The 19,519-nt window shown below is 41.7% G+C and overlaps 1 protein-coding gene across 3 annotated transcripts in view; it reads right to left on the bottom strand.

Annotated features, from left to right (window-relative positions):
- Window positions 1-19,519, bottom strand: part of TTC7A (tetratricopeptide repeat domain 7A) — a 181,146-nt gene that overhangs the window by 147,329 nt on the left and 14,298 nt on the right. For 2 of the 3 annotated variants that reach the window (XM_054195000.1, XM_054195001.1), the window contains exons 4-6: window positions 11,913-12,043; window positions 10,074-10,195; window positions 2,652-2,730 (exon numbers count right to left, since the gene is read on the bottom strand). In XM_054195000.1, the coding sequence (XP_054050975.1) occupies window positions 2,652-2,730; window positions 10,074-10,195; window positions 11,913-12,043 (332 nt within the window). Of the gene's footprint in view, window positions 1-2,651; window positions 2,731-10,073; window positions 10,196-11,912; window positions 12,044-14,559; window positions 14,615-19,519 lie in introns of all 3 variants that reach the window. The other variant, XM_054195003.1, reaches the window with a different exon arrangement.

Raw genomic sequence — 19,519 nt, 5'->3', positions numbered from 1 at the left:
CAGTTCATAAGCATAGCTGGCAAGCAGGACCTAAAAGGGCGCAAGTTAACTTGACTTTGAAAAACTATCTTTGGCATTTCTCCTTGTCCCCCACCCAACAAATCTCTAAATTTTTGCATTGTAAATAGATGAACACGCAAACAAGCACAGAGACATCAAAACGGGTGGTATCTTCTGTGAACTCTAAGCAGCAGAGCACTCTAAGCTCTAAGTAAACACTGCACAGAACAGCAGTAGCCTGAGACTTCATCCCGTCTGTCGAAATACTTGTAAATAGTATTTTGGAACTTCTCTGACTACTGCATATAAATTTTACATGCAATTAACACTTTGAGATCCGTTACGAAGCCACTGAGAGTCATTTTCTTTTAAATACCACGATAGATATGATTGATAAACTGAAGCGTTACTCCACTTAAGGTATGACATCTATAGGACCAAATAAATTATACTGAGGTTAAAGTTACTATTATCAAGTTCAGAAAAATAACTTGTTTTGATGTAAGGTTCTTTATTTTCATCCACCTCGGTGCACGTGAATTAATTGAAGTAGTCTAACGTGCAACCACAGCAGTGTGTGCTGTTCCTTGAACACCAGAAAGGGAGGTTTCATAGATGTACCTGGCAAATGGCAAAGTGATCTGAATGTGTGGTGGTGCCTCAAGGAAATATTGTCACATGGAACTCCCTGGAAACCCCAAGATCTTCCACGCGCTCCTACTGACAAGTTACAGAAAGCCTTCTGTTTCTAACTAGGTTTTTCTATGCTTTTTATAGCAAGTAACCACAAGCAAAATGGCCTAGGGCCCTGCGACATTAGCCAGTATCATTTTATCATCTCAGTGTGTAATTTAGTCAGTTTTACCCTGAGGAGCCAACTCTCCTATATTTTTTCCTACAGTCTTAGAGGGGAGGGAAAAATAATATGCCAGCAACAAAAAGATCTCTACTGGTTCATACAGAAGTAGGAGTACAGTTTGTGATAAGCCTTTCAAAAGGCAAGCAGGAAATACTTTTAGTGTCTTTGATTTTAACATACAGTACAGTAGCTGTGTAAATTAGCCTCATTCTTATTTTGAATAAGACCAAACAAACCAGAACAGGCCAAGGCACTGATTTATGTTATTACTGCCTTTGGCTAAAAAAAGCATCATTATGCTTGAAGAACACTGTGATCCCACAAATTAGGAAAAAAAAAAATCACGTGTTTCACTTTCATGCTTGAAAAACTTGTTTAATTAAGCACATTCCTCCCTTTGCCCTCTTGACAGCTCTTTAAAAATAAGTAAGAAAATGAAAATGCAACTTCCGGTAAAGTGGAAATCCCAGGAAAAACTATTGGATGAACACCTTCAGATTTCCCTGAGGGATGAAACCCCCATGGATGTTGTACAGCTCACCCCAGTTGCTCCAGGGACAGGAGCATTTGAGTGCCACATTCTGTCATGGTATAGGAACGGCAGATGGTTAGACTCATTTCAGCAAAATGATAAAACAGGCAAGGAAGAAAAATCCCCTGAACCCTGATCTCAATCTGGAAAAGGATGCAATCATTTGAGCATGACAATTATTTGTCACCTCTTCTAATTCCCTGCACAAACTTCCTCATACATCCGTATTCTCAATTAGGCATATAAGGTGATCCTAAGGCAACGACAAGATTCATTTCCAGAACAGAAGTTCCAAAATACACAGATGTGAGGAACCTAGGCAAAAAAGCAGTCAGGATACCCCTTCCGCTCGCACTTTCATTTTATCTCTGCATTTGCACGTGGAGCTAGAGACACAGTCAGTCCCTCCGTCAGAACCTGGCATCTCCAAAACGCCATGCAAATCCATGCCCACCTCCCATGCCGAACTTCCCTGGAAGTATACAACACACAAATCTGAACCAAGCACAAAGCCAGTTTAGTCATATCGATGTCAGTGCTTTTAGGGCTGCAAAGTTTTAATTCACACTCTCAAGACTGTTATTTTTCATGCTGTTGACCTTGTCACCTCCTGAGTAACTTCAGGACAAGATCTCTTAAACGGGAGACAGGGAAGAACCAGTTAAAAGTCTAGGAAGTTAAACAGGCACGTAAGTAACTTTCTCCACGATTTCTTTACCAGAGGCACTCAAGATAACAGGATGCAGCATGCCAACACCACCAACAAAAGTAAAAAATTAATATCACTCTGTACTGTACTGTATTGAAGGGAGTTTCACAGGAAGAACACTGAAGCACTTGAGTCTAAAAAACCACTGCTTGTTGCAAGAGCCAGAAGTCCTTAATGCTTCTACATGCAAATGCAAAAAGGTGTGCATGCACACCTGAAAAGCGAGAAAGAAAACAAGACATTAACACCTGAGGACAGCACTGTCAAACTAAATACATCCCTATTTCTACCAGGACTAGAAAATGCACTAAAAAAACCCACCAAAAATAACCCACATGCCCAGGTCTGAAGTCTCGGAGGTTTTAATTGTGCAGGTAGTGCATCACTTGATGCATCACTTCAAAAAGTTTTTAAAAAAAAATAAAAAAAAATAAAAAAGCAATCCATCAAGTGAGGACAAATACATTTTTGTCCTACTGCACTGGTTAAATAAACAGAATTCCTGCACAGCAGATTACCCCACCTTCCCATCTCCCACTCATTCCCCTTACCATTTTTAAGGTCTGAGTAGCTTTTGTTTCCACAGTCCGTAGAATTTCTCGCAGACTCCTCATTCCTTTCACAATATTTCTATGGGGAAGGCAGGAAAAAAAAAAATCATAAAAAAACCCCAAAAAACAGCACATTGGAGACAAAATATTTTTATGATGCACCAAAGCTTGGCAACAAACTTGACATTCCAACAAACCAATGAAACAATCACTAATACTGAGTGTGCAGTAGCGAGACAAGTCACTCTGAGGCACAGATAGGACAATGGCACCGAGCGAGGCAGCGACTGTAGCATGCCTACTCCAGATGGCTTCCTAGGAGAAGATCACATTCACATTTGACGAACAGAGGGGACATTTGGAAGCCTTTCATAGCTCGTATTTATAAAGCAGATGCTTCTTCTTAAAAGCATCCACATCTCCTCTTCATACACCCAGATTGTACTTGTTTGAATTATATTGAGCTTACGTGATGCTTTTAAATGACGATTCCTTTTAGGTGGTGCTTAAATGCCTTGTGTCTGATGATCCAGACACATGATGAAATTACAGTGGTTTAAACAGTTTATTATCAGGCAGCTAAGTTGCAGTAACTGTCTGCAAGCACAGCTTAACCTGCAATAAAAGAGGGTTAGGCTAAAAAAAAAAAAAAAGAAAAATCATATTAGTCTGCATACACCATATGCAATTGAACGTTACTCTGCATACACCATAAGCAATTAAAGCAGACTAGTTCCCAAATGGTATCTTAATCATGTGTCTGAGCACTAAGAAAGATGCAGAGAGGAAAGATCAAACACTGGACATACTAGTTAACACATTTGCAGCCTATAAGCTCTTCAAGACTAAGGACATGGCCCTACCACTACAGTAACTACAAAATGGTTCAGCTCATTTTCATTGCAGGATGGAAGCTACCCAAAGAAACACAAACTATCAGAAGAAGAGCAATGCTGTACTGAAATAAAGACAACCAGATAAGCAGTTATACTGGTACATTAACTGCCACTTCAGCTTATTCCAGGAGAATTTTCTGTGCAGATGAAACCTAGATTTCATTTAAAAAAAAAAAATATTAAAAAAAAGCCATGCAACACAGCAACCTTCTCTGTCAATCTGATTAAATTTTGAAGGTAAGCAGTACAGACTGTGCTTGTGCCCATTTCATGAACTGCAAGCCTTCTTGCACTCCAGAATCAATGGCAAACATTTGAATAAAAAAAGAAAAATACATATTTTCTGGGAGGAGGGGAAAATAAATAAAGTGTGATCATGTTTACCGTGAATATTGGCTACGTAAAATGCTGCCCTAAAGCTTATGGTCACCAAGTCACAGAATGCAAATATGTGTGATGTTACTCCCAATCAAAAATCACCTCAAAATTTTAAGCTTTGAGGTAATCTGTAGATTACCTACTTGTGGGTAATCTATAGACAAGCAACAAAATAAAGGAAGAGCAAAAACACTGGAGACTTGCCCCTGTGGAGAAAGTCAGAACCTGCCTTTCTTTTTTCCCTTCCACTTTCTCTTAAGTAAAAGATGTGCTTTGAATTTATCAAGGGGAAAAAGCTCAAGGAAGGTTTTGGAAGTTGGGCTTTAATGCTTTAGCAGGCTCTCCAATTACAGGGTCAAAGCGTCTTGTGCTTTTCTGTCGGTCTACGAAAGAATATACCCACAAAGATGTAGTTCTGGACCTTAAACTGAGGAAAGCAGTAAACCACGTGGGGATATTCATGCACACGAGCAGTCACACCAAATCTGGCAGAACTGTTCACATGCTATTTATTATCAGACAGTCAAAAAATCAGTAAATTCCCTCATCTAAATAAAATGCAGCTGCCCAACTGCTCTCCCCAGTTACTGAAAACTACTGGCATTTCTTGTGCTTCCTTGGGCTCCTTAAGAAGCTGGACAGAAGAGTTATGGCATATAACAGTTCTACAACATTTTCAAAAATGTGTATGTTTAGATTTCTTATTATGATAATGGTATTTGTCTTGATAAAGTGTCAATTCCACTAACTAGCATCACAAAGAAGATTAGTGACCACTTGCAAAGCCAATTAATTCCACATTTGGGACATACATAAGAGATGAAAAACCTGGAGAATGGGCTAAAAAGAGACAGTTTTGTTCCCAGAGAACTCAACACCATTTCAGTTCCACTTTTTAGACAAGGCCATGAACAAAGTTAAGCTTCATGGCAGAAACACCTTGGTCTGCAGGAAGCGGGGAAGCGAGAGGAAAAGAAAGCGATATTGACACACTGAAGTGAATGAAAGAATAAATGGCAGATCTCTGCCCATCTGCAAGTAGTCAGGCTTGAAACCATGACTCGCATGACAAATGCCTAGGAACACCTTGAACAGAAGACAGGAGTGCAAAATGGGCAGCACAGGAGGAGCACCCAGCACCCACCACCTCCCAGACGTGTGCTTGTGTGGTCAGGGTCTCTCAGAGAGCACCTGCTCCAGGCGCCAAGCTCTCAACTCCGAAACATGCAAAGCAGCTGACAACGATACCAGTTCTACAGAAATGAAGATTTGGTTTGGCAGCTTTTATATTTTGAACTTTATCGAACATTACTGAGCCATGACAGGAGACAGAGCACACCTGCCAACAGTCTGCAAACATACCTCACTACAGGAGTTTGTCTTTCCACTCTACTGTTCCAAGCCAGGAGGCCATCTGAGCACACATTTCATTTTAAGTGTATGAATTGCTCTACTCAATGATAAGGAACTTACCGTTCCATTAATAGATGTCCTTCATATACTAAACGTGCACGTGAAGGGATTTTTTTTTTTTAAATTAGAACCTGAAGAAGTTAACAAAAAGAAAAGTACGTATTTGAACAGAACTAAGTGTATGTAGATGAGTGGATGAGGATGCAAACAAAGCTTCTGGCAATCCATGGTGAATCCATTTGATCTTGTCTAGATCAGAAACTAAGCAATCTCGAGGACAGAAGACTATCTAGAAATCCCAGATACTGTTGCCTCAAGCCATAGCATCATAAGTGAACATCAGATCATGGAAATTAAATGAGTTGGAAGAGTCCATAGGCCGCTACTGCACTGCTAAGATGCCAGAAAAAGAAATGAGGCAGAACAGGAAGGGAAAAAGCACATGGTCATTGAACTGCTTTGGTTTTAGCCACAAAAGTGGCAAGAGAGGCATTTAAAAAAAAACATGATTAAATGTGGTTTAGGATTCAATTATAGCTCATCTCATAAAGAGGAATACAGAAAATCATGGGCACAAACTGTGACAAAGAGCACCTTGAGTCCCGTCAGCCCAGCTTGGCATGAAAATCTGTTTTGTTTGCACAAGTACCAGGTTAATAGAGGGTAATTAGTTACCAGTCCATGAATCAAAGCAGTTGTATCACATTTATGTCATATTGGTTTGATTAACACTACACAAAATTTAAACATACAATAAAATAAGACATACACTGTCTTCATGCAAATTGCTGGGAAAAATATTGATAATAAACCAAGAGTGGACAGCGGTCACCGAGATCTGCAAAGACAGTCCCCCAACAACATGGGAACCAGAAGATCATGTTCTTATCCCCCCTCATTAACCGTTAAAACAGTTAGCCACTGACAGATGGAAGAGACCATCTCGAGATCACTACCTGGCAGTTTGCAGAGGCACCCCTCCAGGGGAAAGTGGTAGCTGGAGCACACAAACAGCAAATACACCATTGCCTCTGCCCACCTCCTTTTGCATCTTCGCATCTCGCCCAGGTTTCTAAAAGGTTGTATGCTCTCCTTAAACAACCGCTCAATGCATAGGCCCAAAACGCACCTGAAGAAGTAAGCCTCAGGTTCTCAGATTCAGTGAATGAAGATACAAGCCAAGTAACTACAACAAAGCACACCAGAGTTTCCTAGTGGCAGCCTGTCTAACAGAATTGGGGCGCTCAAAAAAACCCCAATACGAAACAAAAGCTTAGCACTTATCTAGATTCACCCAGTAGGCAGTGTCCTGGATAAGGCGCAAGACTGTGAGGACTGAAGAGGAGATAAATGAGGAGAAAGTCCACATAAATTCCTCAGAAGAGATTAACAGACTGGCAGAGACTGTCCTGCCTGCCTTTGTACATTAGATTCTACTGTGAAACAACACATACATGAAGTTACTCTCAAAGTGCCCTTGCAACAGAAGCCTACAAAATTTCAGAGAGGAAACTGAGCACTCTAGAAAACTGACAGGAGGAGGGAAGAGAAAGAGTTGTGTAAGCTTTCCCTACAAAGCATTTTCATCAGGGTTTTCCAAAGCAATTTAGGTCCTAACTTGAGGGATCATAAGGAAATCCAATTTCTAGGAAGTGTTTAGTATTTATTATTCAGAAATTAATTTTCTTCAAAAGCATCCCATCTAGAGTTTCCAAATCCGACCACATCCTCTAGAAATCTCTGACTTTGTCTTGCCTGTAAAAGTCCACACATACTTCAAGTGCCATTAAGAGAGCAGCATACATATAACCATTTCTTCACACAGGTGAAGTCAGTTTGCCCAAGAAAATACCAAAAGCATCTTAACCAAAACCCCCATAGCAGTATAAAGTAGTAATACCTGTTCAATACTCTAAAAGGAAAGGCGGTAAGAAATGAACCTAAACTTTCTGCATCAGAAAAAAAACCCCAAACCCCAGTGCAGATGCTAACATGAAAGACAACCGGCTGCCTCCTACAGTACGACAGCATCTGCCTGCTTATATTCTGCATCCACAGCATCAACATTGCTCACTGAAAGAATAAAAGAAAGCTTTCTTGGGAGGCACCAGGGCAAACAATTGCAGGAAAAGTGTCTTCAGCAACACAATATTTTTAAGTAAACATCTTATTAAAAGCATCTGCACAAGTCTTGCACAGCTGCAAGACTTGCTGGGTATTACAGCTGTCAGCTCAACATCTGAAAGGGAGACCAGACCTTTCTTTTGTACTGGTGCTGTCTTTCCCCTGCACACTGCAAGAGAAAAGGGGATCCCTGATCATGATCCGAGAGGATCATGCCTGTTCCTGCCAGCAGGAACAAAAGCATGACAACATCACGGATATCCCTTAGCTCTTCTCCCTGGCAAGACAAGAATACAGCACTCACCATTTCTTTTGTACACTTGTGCTGCTGGGGAAGGACATCCCACCTGATAGGACCTACCCCGCTGACAGCTTGAGCATTCATCATCCAAGGCTTATTTCCTACCTGAACACACTGGAAGCAATAAGGAGAACAAAACCGTTTCTTTGAGCTGTTCAATATTGAGTGGAGAAATTTATTACACACATGAAGCATCCAAAAAAGCTTCTTCCCACTTCCCTCCTCTTTGATTAATATATCCCAATGCTGCTTATGCCCTCTCGTGGCAGAAACCACACATTAAGACGAGCTGGGGGGGGGCAGAGACAAGCTGTGGAGTCCCACCGGGTTCCTTCCTCCCCCACCAGACCTTTCATTTCCCTGGCTGGTGTTTCTCACTTGCACTGGAGGAGGCGAGGAGCATGTGGGGCTCCTCTTCTGAGCCAGCCACAGGAGCTCCATCGTACCGACTGGGATGCTCTTTCATCAGGAGACAGCTACAGAGAACATTTTGCTGCTATTGCAGCAAGTCAGCTTATAATCAAAGCACTGCAAAATGTATTTTGATTCCAAGTTGTTTTCCTGTAGGGGTTTTTGTGGGTTGTTTTGTGTTGTGGGCTTGTTTTGTTTTGTTTTTTTTAAGGCCATCATCAAAATAATGTGGGAAGAGAGCAAGCAGGGCCCAGAGTTATAGCTGAAACAACCCACTGGATATACTGAACTGATGAAGACTGAATTTAAAACATTGATGAATAAAATGAACATGAGTGGGTTTGATATTCAAAAGGTGCCTAGAGGACATCGGTGCCACATGTTCTAAATGACATTTTATTTTGTTACATAGTTAATGAGCTTACTGACAAGACCTGAGCTTTTTGTTCACCATGAAAATGGCAAAAGGCCAGGAAAGCATACACTGTGCCACAGCTGGTCAACCACCACCTCACCCAGGAAAACCACATACCTGTCCTCTCCTGCCAAGGTGATACTGAGACTGCACGTTATAAGTCCATATTTTCTTTACACTTAAACTTGTACTCACCTGAATAAAGGGGTCATTTCACAACATTCGGGTTTCGTGTATTTGTCTCTGGGTTAAACAAGGCCTACCTGAAGGCACCTCTCACGGATATGCCTATGAGCACAGCTTCACTGTATATGCAGGCTTTTAATGAAAGAACGTGGAACATAGAGACTATTCACAGTTGCCTTTAAAGTCATTCTTGGGGGATATGAAAAACGAGCAAAAAAGCCCTAAGCAAGGAGCAAACCCTCTTCTTTCAGAGTCGAAAAATGGTACCAATTTTCTACAGAAGAATTTAAACTGATTTTTGCTGGGATTTTTTTCCCTAGTTTTCTTCCTTTGAATCTCCCCTCATTTTTTGCTTTCTTCTCCACTTTATTCAGCAGGAAAAGGAGGAGGAGTGAAGAAAACGAGAGAAAATATCTTTGGCAGGGGGTGAAGGTAAAAAAACAGCCAAAATGAAATACTTTCAAGGACGGTTTGCTTTCAAAAGCTTATAGAACTTTGACCAGCAATACTACACAGAGCAGCCAGAAATTCAGTATCTGATTCCTTGAGAACAAATGGGATAATATGGTGCAAGAACAGGACTAGGGAACAAGTACTGTTTACACACGGTGAAGAGACACTCTCCCTACACAGCAATCTCTCCATCAGCTCAGAGTTGATTATGTTTTGAAGACATGGCCTGTTTTAGGGAACAATGTGCCCTCACTGATGGCCTTTGGAAGTGGGCATTTACAATGTCTTTTTTATTGTTCTTGAGAAGGTTTTCCTCAGGTGAAATTCACTGTTGGCTTGCAGACACCAACTCCTCTTGCCCTTCCAAGGTTCACTGGGAGCTGTATTTCAGAGGCACAATAAATACCCTGGAGCAAAACCATACAGATTTGAGGTATCGATCGGGACATTTAAGACCTTAAATAAACAAACAAACAACAGAAACTACCCTTAAGACTTCACTGAGCTCTAAACGAGGCCCTGTGGCTGAACATTTTAAAAGCACACAGCAGTGTAAATTCCACTCTCTCTTTACGGTCAAACTTCCCTCATCTCCACAGGGAACAGAGCTGAGTCAGGACAACAAAATTGTTCTACTCCACCCTACTTGTGGGTCTGGAAAAATGAGGCTTAGGACTCTTAGGAGAGACAGACAAATAGAAGGGAGTGAAAGACACTGAGGGGACTCGAAGTGAGCCAGCAGCAAAAGAGTCACAACAGAATGCATACAAAGAAATAAGCCTTCATCTGTTCTGAAACAAAACATGCAACATTATCTATTTTTATTAACATCTGCATTCACCTACCCCTTCTTTAAATGAGTCACATAGGCACTCTGTAGAGCTGCTTCCAGGAAGAAGGAAAGTTCAAACTCAGAGTAAGTCAAGTTGCTGCCTTTGATACTCCTTGAATGTGTGTTGTTTAAGGTCTGTGAGGGGAGGAAAGAAATACCTGGGATTACAGACAACTGTTTGTACTAGGCAGTTCCTCATGAGCCAGAGACATCTCCATCAATAAAATGTTAGCTTCCGCCATCAGATTCTTCCTCAGACTACTTGAAAACTTACCTTCATTAGCTATTCAAAAACCTTTCAAAGTCAACTTTAAAATAAATAATGCACAATAAACAAATAAATACAGTGACTTCCATGAAAGAGTCTACATGCAATATGAGTTTTGAAACACCACCCCTTATTACTTTTCAACCTTTAATAAAGTAAGTAGAAAGCTACACATTAATACCAAGGGCTTCAGAAGTACTAGTCCAACCACACAGATGCAGCATCTTGCACAAAAATATTAATGCAATGTTTGAATAGGTATGTCTACCTTAACATAACATAAATATTTGTTAAGAGTTAGTAAGCTATCAGAAGTCCTGATGGAAGAATCTTAGCCTTTCCTCTGTTTCTCCTATCAAACCCTTCTTGCTTTTGCTTCCTTACTGGTAACAAACAGTTTTCATTGCTAAAGTTGCCCTGTGTGGACTCTCCGAAGCCGGGTTTTACATCCAGGATTGGAGAAGGCCTATGGACTTCTAGTACATCTATCAGTAATCCTGCATCCTTGTCTCTGTGTCCAGAAGACGAATGAATTACTGTTCAAACTATTTCCCTTCTTTGAAGACACAAGCTGTAAGTATAAACATTTACATTCCCCAGTACTGGCAGGTACTCATCCTTCCACAGGGGAAGGACAGTACCTAATTTTAAATAAAAAAGCCTTCAGCTTTTTTTTCCTCCAAACAGATAGACGAGACAACTTTTTAGCTTGCTTTCTTAATGAATTTTTATCTATGCACTAAGCTATTTTTTTTCTTGCTTTAATGCAATTAAAACCAAAACCTGGAACAGACACACCTTTGCTGCTGAGAAGAGCAGAAACATCTGGTCAGACGGTCAAAGGCTGTTAAGTTACAGAAGAGCAGGTAACATGCATTGCCATCATTGGTGCTGGTGTCAAGCATAACGTGTGGCAAAGGAAGGGCATGGAAGCACACGGTGTGCCCTGTTAAACTCAGCTAGGCGAAATTACAGAGATAGAGACCACTAAGCATGTGCCCAGCAAATCAGTGGCACATATTGCAGCTCAGTGGAGGGCTCACAGTACTCATCTTACTTGGCATCCCAGCCAACCACTGACTGAGCAGCTACTTGCTACTGATGATCTAGGTTCCTCCAGTTTCACTTGGTGAAGGAGAAGCACTGTCAGTTCAACCACTATAGCTGACCCAAAAAGGGTACTGTGAACTCGCTAGGGATCTCAATATCCACTACTGTGTATCATTTACATGGCAGATATGTAAAATGTCTTGGGTTCCTTCATGCTGGCACTTGCTATGCAAACTTTGTAGTCCCTCTTTAGTAAGAGCTAAACTTGAGATACAGCCTGAGCATATCTGAAGCATCCAGTGCTTTACCACAGGCAAAACTGGTTTCCAATCCTCATTCTCAAAGGAAACAGGCAGAGCCCAGCTAAACTGCTGTTTTGCAACTGCTTATAATGAGACACCTCACTCCTTCCAACTTGTTCTCATACTCCTTATTGTCTATGATCACTTGGCATTTCCCCACCATTTTTGCTCTCAAACCCCTGGATATTCCACCCAGGCCACCAGGTAACACCCTGAGCATGTTTTTTCTTACCTTTTCAAGCTCTTGCAAGTATACCTGGGCAACGACACACGCCGTCTCAAAACAAGCCATGACTTCCTGCTCCCTTTCACACAGTCGAGCACGTGAGGCAACTGAGTTGGTTGAGCGCTCCAGGGACAGACCTGCAAAATGGCAACACCTTCTTTAACTGGAGCCCACAAACAGGAGTATGGCCGTGTTAGTCCTCCATTTACCAGCTGACAGGAAAGTTTTTCCATAGGTGGGTTTCCCCCTTGTTTTAGTGACTTTCAGGAAAAGACCCCCAGGAGAATATAATTCCTACACATGCAAGGCATTTTTGTCATGCTGGTCTAACACACGGTGCCACTGCACGCTTCTACAGTGCCTTTCAAACACTTTACGAAGAAAGGACATACATCCCCCTGGCCGGGATGAGCAAGCAGAGAAACTAAGGCCTATATTTCCAATGGCAGTTATAAATTTTGGGTGCTTCAATGCAAGTGCTGTTTCAGAAACACCCTGGCACTGGATTTGAGAATTTCTAAGCATCCACTATTCCAAGTGAAGCTTTCAATAAGCAGCAGTTTTGAGGGGGAAAAAACAAACTGGAAAATGATACCAAAACAAAGTCAGAAAATCTGAAGCCTCTTGGAAAATCTGAGCACATGCAAATTGCGCATGGACACACAGCAAGCTCTTAGCAAGGCACAAGAGGCTCTTACCCACAAGATCACCCTTTTTTCCAAAGAAAGGAAAAAAACCCTGGGTTTTGTACTACTGAAACTCGTTCTTGTATCATCATCCAAACCCACAAAAAGCATGTTAATTGAAGACCCACAGCTATCGTCCCTACATGAAAATCTTTTATTATCAGATCCTTGTCTGCCATCACACTATGGTATCCTTTATCTCTCTAAATCTATTTGGAGAGGCTACACAATCACATACCCATTTTACTCTGATCAGTGTAGGTTCTTATGCCACACTGGATCTCTACAATATACCACTATTTGGAAACTCATGTCTTCTAAACCAGGCACTGATGCCCAGTAGCCCAACACAGGTTGTAAAAAGTTCAGCACATACTTCCCAATAGATTTTATATATAACACCACTCCCTAATACCAGTGAAAAACACGTAAGATGTAACAAAAAATCCTAGTGTTCCTGACACAGATCCACAGAGGTGATGAAAGAAGAAAGAGTTCAGCTGTCTGAACAGCCTCTCCAAGGAAGCAATTTAGACTGCTGTAGCATATGGCAAAGGATCCTTCTCCATGTGAGGAGCCACCGCACATATGAAGAGCCATGCTTTCCTGGGCTCCCACAACCCCAGGAGACACAGCACCTCCACACAGCTCATTTCAGGAGTCTGACAAATTGCTGTGAGGTGGCGATGGGGGGCCAGGTTTCCCCATGATGAACGACCCAGTATGAGCACTCACGTTGGAGGAGTCTGAGGTTCCTAGGCAGTGTTAGCTTTGTTTACTTCTCATGTTCAATGTTTCTGTTTTGTCCCCTTGGTTACTCTGCTAGGAGTTTTCCTATCTCACATCTTACATTTGAGCCACACACAAGCAGTAAGTTCAGTGGGTTGAGACGAGAAGATGCCCCACTGGTGCAAGCTCAGGAGGTGGCTCCCCACTCCTTCTGCCCTCTCCCGAGTCAGAAGTGCACGGCACATTTCCCTCAAGGACCTGTATCTTGAAGGAACACACATTAGGCCTTTCACCTTTGAAAATCCTGACCAGAGTAGAGCAGGGGGAGTGGGTTTACTTCAAACTGACAGTGTGTAGGGGACAGTGATGATGATCATTTTGCTGCTTTTGACTAATGCCTATACTGTGTTGTCTCGTTTCTACTGACATACACTTTGTACAGCATCCCACATATAACAGATTTTGTCTTCTAGGCCATCTATGAAGTATCTGGCTTTAGATCACGTTGTTTTCCTATTATTTCAAAGCTTCTATTTCCTAACCCTGTTGCTATGTAATGAAAAGAGGACGTTAACTCACCACACAGAAAAAGAAACCATTCACTGCTGAAGCTAGAACAATCAGCCTACAAATCTGCTTAGATCTGTCCATTTTATCTACCTCTGAATTTCTAGTCATTCACCTTAATTGAAAATAAATTTTAAGAAGTGTTGCACTTCAGAGTCACCATCCCCTTAAATGCAAAGTGGGGCTGAGGGCCCTGAAAGAAATACAGTACAATCCACTGACATTAATACGCATGCAGCATTTACTCAAACCGCAAGAGCCATCCTAGCACAGTCTGTATGGGGGTGGTTATCGTGGGAGATGTCACACAGAGAGAACAGGCTGATAAAAAGCCATTTACATACATGCGGCAGCCCACTGCAAGGAGCTACTATCTCTAAGCTCTGGCATGGGGGAGGAAAGCAAGCAGCCTTTGCCAGCACCAGGCACTGACAACAAACATGCCCGTCCACGTGGTCATAAAAACAGAGCTGGGGCTGATGAGAGACAGGGGGATGAACATCTTCAAAAGGTTTCTTGCCACAGCAAGTAGAGTGCAATATACAGTGTATTAAAACAGATACTATGCTACATTGCACACATTTTTCTACTTGTAAAGGGCAAGAAGGAAAAATGATCCACATGATGTGACATTAGTCATGGTTCTTTCTGCTAATACCACATGCACTGACCTGATGCCATCAGAGTATAAAATCTTCTACAGAATCCAAACAGGGCTATTCTTCCCTACCACAGAAACGCAATGAAAAGAAAAATTAGAGCAAGCAGATTGCAAATCCAGTAGACAAAGTGAAGAACAGAAGAATAACAATAAAAGTTCCCTACCCTTGCAGTCACCAATTCAGTTCTCACAGTGCCAAGCCCCAACAATTACAGATTTGCTTAAGGGGCAGTTAGACAAGACTGCTTACAAGCGCTCCAGTCCTGAGAGCACGAATTCCACTAACTCTTCTCCATCCCCCCATTATCAGCACAGGAAAAATTCTGCAGCACAACATACATTTTAAATTCAACTCAGTTCCCAAAAAGCATCAGAAAGCCACAGAAGTGCATGCTACTTCCACGCTGGATTTAGCAAGAAAAGTGTAGCTCTTGCTAAGACAGAACTCGCTTCTGAGAAAAGCACAAAGCCATATGCTTTCTTGGTAGCTGGTTAAGGTAAAGAGACTTGGGTATTTTTCACAACCAGTTATAGTAAGATAATACCAATTTATAACTTATCTCATATGAATCGGATGCACAAATTTAAATATATATCTACATATATACCATAATAACATTTTATATAGTGAAGACACAGATTTCTAATAGAATATGCCCCAAGCTCAGATCATCCTTTTTAAAAGAACAAACTCTTGCTACTCGCTACTTCAGAGGCAGTAACATTCTATGTATAGAAACACTGCTTTTCTGCATAAAGATAAGGCTTCCATTCACCCCCTCTGGTTCTCACGAAGATTCATCTTTGGCCCTCGATCTCTCTATAATCTTTGCCCTTTCTTCTCCCCTTCTAAACCTAATCTGCATTTATGTCAGGAAAAAAAACAAACCCATAAGGTTTTTAAGAGGTGTCACTGAACAAATTTCTACCTAGAGCTGAAATGCACTGCACTCATTTATGGAAACCTGAAAGGGGAGATTTTATGAAGGCTTATTTCCATGTTCATCTCGCTCAGTCCTTGCCAAGGGAAGACATCATATCATGTAGCTCCAGCACTATGGGGTGATGTTATTACCAGAACTGGAACATACAAGTGGACATTGACACGCGGGATCAGATTCTCAGCAACGTAAGATGAAAATTCATGCTGGAAGGGATCCCAGAAGGTCCACGGTTCAACTTTCTGCTCAAAGCAGGGCATTACCCAGCCTGGTCTTGAAAGCCTCAGTGCATAGATGGAGACTGCACAACCACCATGGAGAAGAGGAGGCTAAGGTGACATTCTTCTTTTCCTCCAGTTCATAAAATAGTTCTCCAAATAGCCACATTCCTCCTTCTGAGTAGGAGGAATATACTAATCCACTCACAGGTTCTTTTCATTTTCCTTCTTACACAGGCTTCCAGCCTCCTGTGTTTGGATGAATTTACACAACACAGCTGGGGAATGGTGGGTTCACTGGTGGAAGAATTCAGGGTCAGCAGCAGCACACTACTTTCACCAACAGTGTTAGCTTGCAGCTGCTAAAACGCCATAGCCCAGGAGTATCAGAGCTACCTGGCAACCTCAGGAAGGAATCAAAGAAAAACGGCACACAGAGCGTGAAGCCTACCTCTTGTATTGTGTCCTGGTGCTACGCTCTGTGCTGAACACAGCTATGGCATCTTGAAGCAAAAAGACAGCTTAGGGTGGAACTTCGAGCCCTGCCAACAGCATCAGCCCCAGTCAGCAAAGCAAGGTTACAGCACCTATGCTCCTGTGCCGCACAGACAGGCCATCCTGGCCACAAGCCAGCATGCTGCTACGCTAAGTGCGCGCGAGAGTTTTACTCTAGCTACAGGAAGAGAAGTCATTTGTCTTGAGGTAAGCCAGGTGTCAACATATTGCGTGGCAACCGCTGCAAGGAAGCTGGTTGTGTGCACACCCTCGCTCTGTGGCGAACACCAGGTCATCCCGTGTGGCTGTCCCCAAGGGGAGGGTGCGCTTAATTTCTAGCATGCCGCCTTCAGCCTAGTTCAGAAGGGTGGCTCTAGAAAATCAATTACCATTGAAACAAGACAATTTTTGAGACTAGTCTTCAAACATATACACACACATGCTGACTAAGTTCAGCAGAACACTAAACACTTTTCAAAGACAAAATTCAAAATCACAATGAAGCCATTTTAGAAATGGTATTACAACCAGCCTGCCCCGCCAGCTAAGGTTTGAACTTAAGAGCACAGCCCTCAGATGCCTTGGAAAGCAAAAGAGCCTGAACCTCAACAAGCCAAAGCAGCAGTCAGGATTAGGCTGACACAGGCAAGACCCTGCACTACACATTATTTCTGCCACAATTCACAGCAGTTTAAGTAATTCACATCATGGATTTTGACACTCATCTCCCCAGCAATTAAGCTATGATTTTTCAGCAGAATTTATTTGCCGTGCAAATAGAAGAAGAGGGGAAAGGAAGGCTGAGAAGCCTTTGAATACATTCATTCATACTGCACCTCATGAAAGGTGGGGGAGGAAGAGAGTTTTGTTTTCCAAGAAAGCTGCTCAAACTTATTTCACCATTGCTTCCTATTATACAGGATTATTGTATATTCACAGCGATCTGTTATAATCTTAAGGTATTTTTCATCTAAAAGTCTCAAAGAAAGGCAAAAAAATACCCTTAACCCTAAATAAAATTATCCGAAGACCTTTTTGTGCGTAAGCTGGGAAGGAAGCCTCAAAATATAAGTAACTCGGGCAAGGCTGCTCAGTTGCATCAAAGCAGAACTCAAGACTCCTACTCCCAGCCTTCCCCCTAAATGCAGTAAACCAATGCTAACACTGTTACTCCAGTTATTTTGAGATGAAGAACTCCATCTGGTTAGACTTGGAATTACAACTAAAGCTGACCGTTAAAACTAGGACAGCTTTTTGATTGAGTGGCTGTGAAGGCAGAAGGTGGCAAGCACTCCCCTGAGATGCAGCCTCAGTCACCTACCCTTGATCAATGCTGTGTATGCTCCGCATCACACTGCATATTTTACTGCAGAAATGAACAACCCTAATGCAAAGATGCTTCTTTTCCTGGGCATCCCAAGACCTGCTGCTTATCAGCTGGCTGCTCTCGAGTTTCATGGCAGATCTTTGAACCTTAAGTTTAACCTGTAACACAGTGGTCTCCAAACTGTTTTGATCATACACAGCATGAGTATAAAAAAAAAATAAAAAATTATTAAGCATGCACACCCAACATATGTATATAGTTACATACACACACTGCTTTACAAAGTCTTTATTATATATTTATGTTTATTTTTTCAAAAGTACCTGCTAGGTAGCATGCTACTGACAGTCACCTGTTACCACAGGAAAGGCCAGCAAATTCAGAACACTTGAATTTTTGTAAAAGCAAGAAGGCATAACTCATCTTTAAGTCTGACAACTTTTTAAGCACTTTTCCATGAGACAACCAGTGAGTTTTGGCATGTTAGAAAAGATTTTCATGGTCAATCTCATGACAAAGTACTGTAAAGATTCTATTTAACAGTCTTGTGTTTATAAAGTTAACCACGTTGATGGCATCCTACAGCACTTCATGCACTTCTTCGTGCACTTCTGCGTCCCACTTTGCTGCTAAGTAGTTCTTAGTGTATTTTGTTACTGAACCAGAATTGAGCAAGCTCCGTAAGCTGAGACATATGAGGAACATTTGTACTTTTGTGCAACTGCATAGCAAACCTCCCACACCACGTAATTTGTTCTAATACTTGTTTCTTCAAGTCTTTGGCAATGTTGCCTACATGCATTCCAAAGGAATGCATTTTAGTGTGTTGTCATACTGTCTTCTGTGAATTCTCTCAGCCATTTTGCTGCAGCAGGAACTACAAGTGTTTCCCCAATGGTATGTAGTTTTTCATGTTTTGCTCTCATGTAAGAAATCTCAAAAGAGGCTTCTAAAAATTTACCAGTAAGTTTAATGAAAATTTTTTTACGTACTGAATTGAGTATCGCAGGACTTCAAATATTGCTGATTAGATCTGATTAGATTGTCATTGCTTTTACCTCATAATGTGGCTGATGAAGAGCTCGTGCTAGGAGTAGTGTCAGCTCTGACCTCTTCTTATTGTTCACTTGTGCTCGTGGTATTAGTATGACCTGCAATCCGCAATTTCTTTGATGGAATCTTTAAGCTACTTGTCTATGTCATGAGGGTTAGTTTAATTAGAACTAGATAATATAATACATAAATCCACTTAACCAGGCACACCTGAACTGCAATACACTGGAAGTGAACGAACAAGTAAGGGAGTCCCTGTGAGCCCCTCTGCATTGTTGAACATCCACCCTTCCGCAAGACACTTTGTGGACATGGGACCCTCAGACATATAGACTGAGCAAGGGCACCACTGTCAATACAATACATTAGTATAGCTTAATTTTAACGGTGTGTTGTTGGGATTTTTTAAAGAAAAAAATAAATATAAATAGAAGTTCCAATATTTTTGTCCTGCATTCCAGTGGATCATCTTGCACACTACCTGAGGCCCATGCACCCCACGCTGGGGACGACTGCTAGAACCTGTTAATTGTCCTGGTACAAGAGGTCACCTCAGTTGCATGACATATCCGATAGCAGTTAAGGAGATACCTCTGCTGGAGCAATGCTACGGGGCACAGCAGACACGGGGGAGAACGGCAATCTCTTACAGCCTCACATCTAAAGGACTTTGTCAACACCATCAACATCCATAAACTTCCACGGCATGCTGCAAGAATTACATTTTTTTCCCTGGTCTAAATACAACAGGCAGAAGCAGATGAGAAAAAAAAAAAAAAAAAGAAACGTGTATGGGGCACAAGGCAGAGAGATGGTGCTGATGACCAGTATTGGGATTTATTAATCTTGAGCTCATCTGCGTCTCTGCCAGACAGCATCAACAGTGAGAAAGTTCTCTTCTAGCTGCAGTCACAGTCACTGAACCAGAGTACCCCA

Source organism: Rissa tridactyla, chromosome 3 (genome assembly GCF_028500815.1).
Source record: "Rissa tridactyla isolate bRisTri1 chromosome 3, bRisTri1.patW.cur.20221130, whole genome shotgun sequence".
In the NCBI taxonomy this organism is placed as follows: Eukaryota; Metazoa; Chordata; class Aves; order Charadriiformes; family Laridae; genus Rissa; species Rissa tridactyla.
This window is presented reverse-complemented; position numbering and strand designations above follow the sequence as displayed.